This window comes from Eimeria tenella, genomic scaffold (genome assembly GCF_000499545.2).
Source record: "Eimeria tenella Houghton genomic scaffold, Eth_scaff3281, whole genome shotgun sequence".
Lineage (NCBI taxonomy): Eukaryota > Apicomplexa > Conoidasida > Eucoccidiorida > Eimeriidae > Eimeria > Eimeria tenella.
In genome coordinates, this window is record NW_013543112.1 from 1,511 (window position 1) to 2,044 (window position 534).

The window sequence follows — 534 nt, forward strand, 5'->3', positions numbered from 1 at the left end:
CCCCCGGCCTGAGGAAGAAGAGAGGCCCCAAGTGAACCCTAGGGGCCCCCCAAGGGCCCCCAAGGCTGCGGAGGGGGCCCCTGCTGAGGGGCCCCTTCCCTCTAAGCGGCGGAGACGTGGGGGGCCCCCTGAAGGGGGGCCCCCCTGGCCCCCGGGGGCCCCCGGGGGGCCCCCCGGGGCGGCTTCCGGGGGGGCCCCCCGAGGGCAGCGCAGCAGCAGCAACTTCCTCAAAGGGGGGCCCCCCAAGAGGGGCCCCAGTCCCCCCAGTGGCCCCGAAAGGGACCGAAGTCTTGCTGCTAAGGCAAGAGAAATGCATCCGGGGATTAAAGGGCTTTACTGGCATAACGATGCTTGGTAAGAAACCCTAAACTCTAAACCCTAAACCCTAAACCCTAAACCCTAAACCCTAGGGGTGCGAGGGCAGCTGAGGCGAGCTGCAGCGCCGAAGACTGCGGATTTCACACTCGCAGTTCTTCGCACCAGCCACCAACACCGCCCTCACCGCTGCTGCTGCTGCTGCTGCTGCTGCTGCTG

General features: G+C 67.2%; 1 protein-coding gene across 1 annotated transcript in view; it reads left to right on the plus strand.

The window, feature by feature from the left end:
• ETH_00037910 (uncharacterized protein) overlaps positions 1-35 on the plus strand; it is a gene marked incomplete at both ends in the record, with an annotated part of 1,509 nt that extends 1,474 nt beyond the window's left edge. Inside the window, one exon of the mRNA XM_013376248.1 lies at positions 1-35. Coding sequence (XP_013231702.1) covers positions 1-35 — 35 coding nt within the window.
• Positions 36-534: the final 499 nt, after the last annotated feature.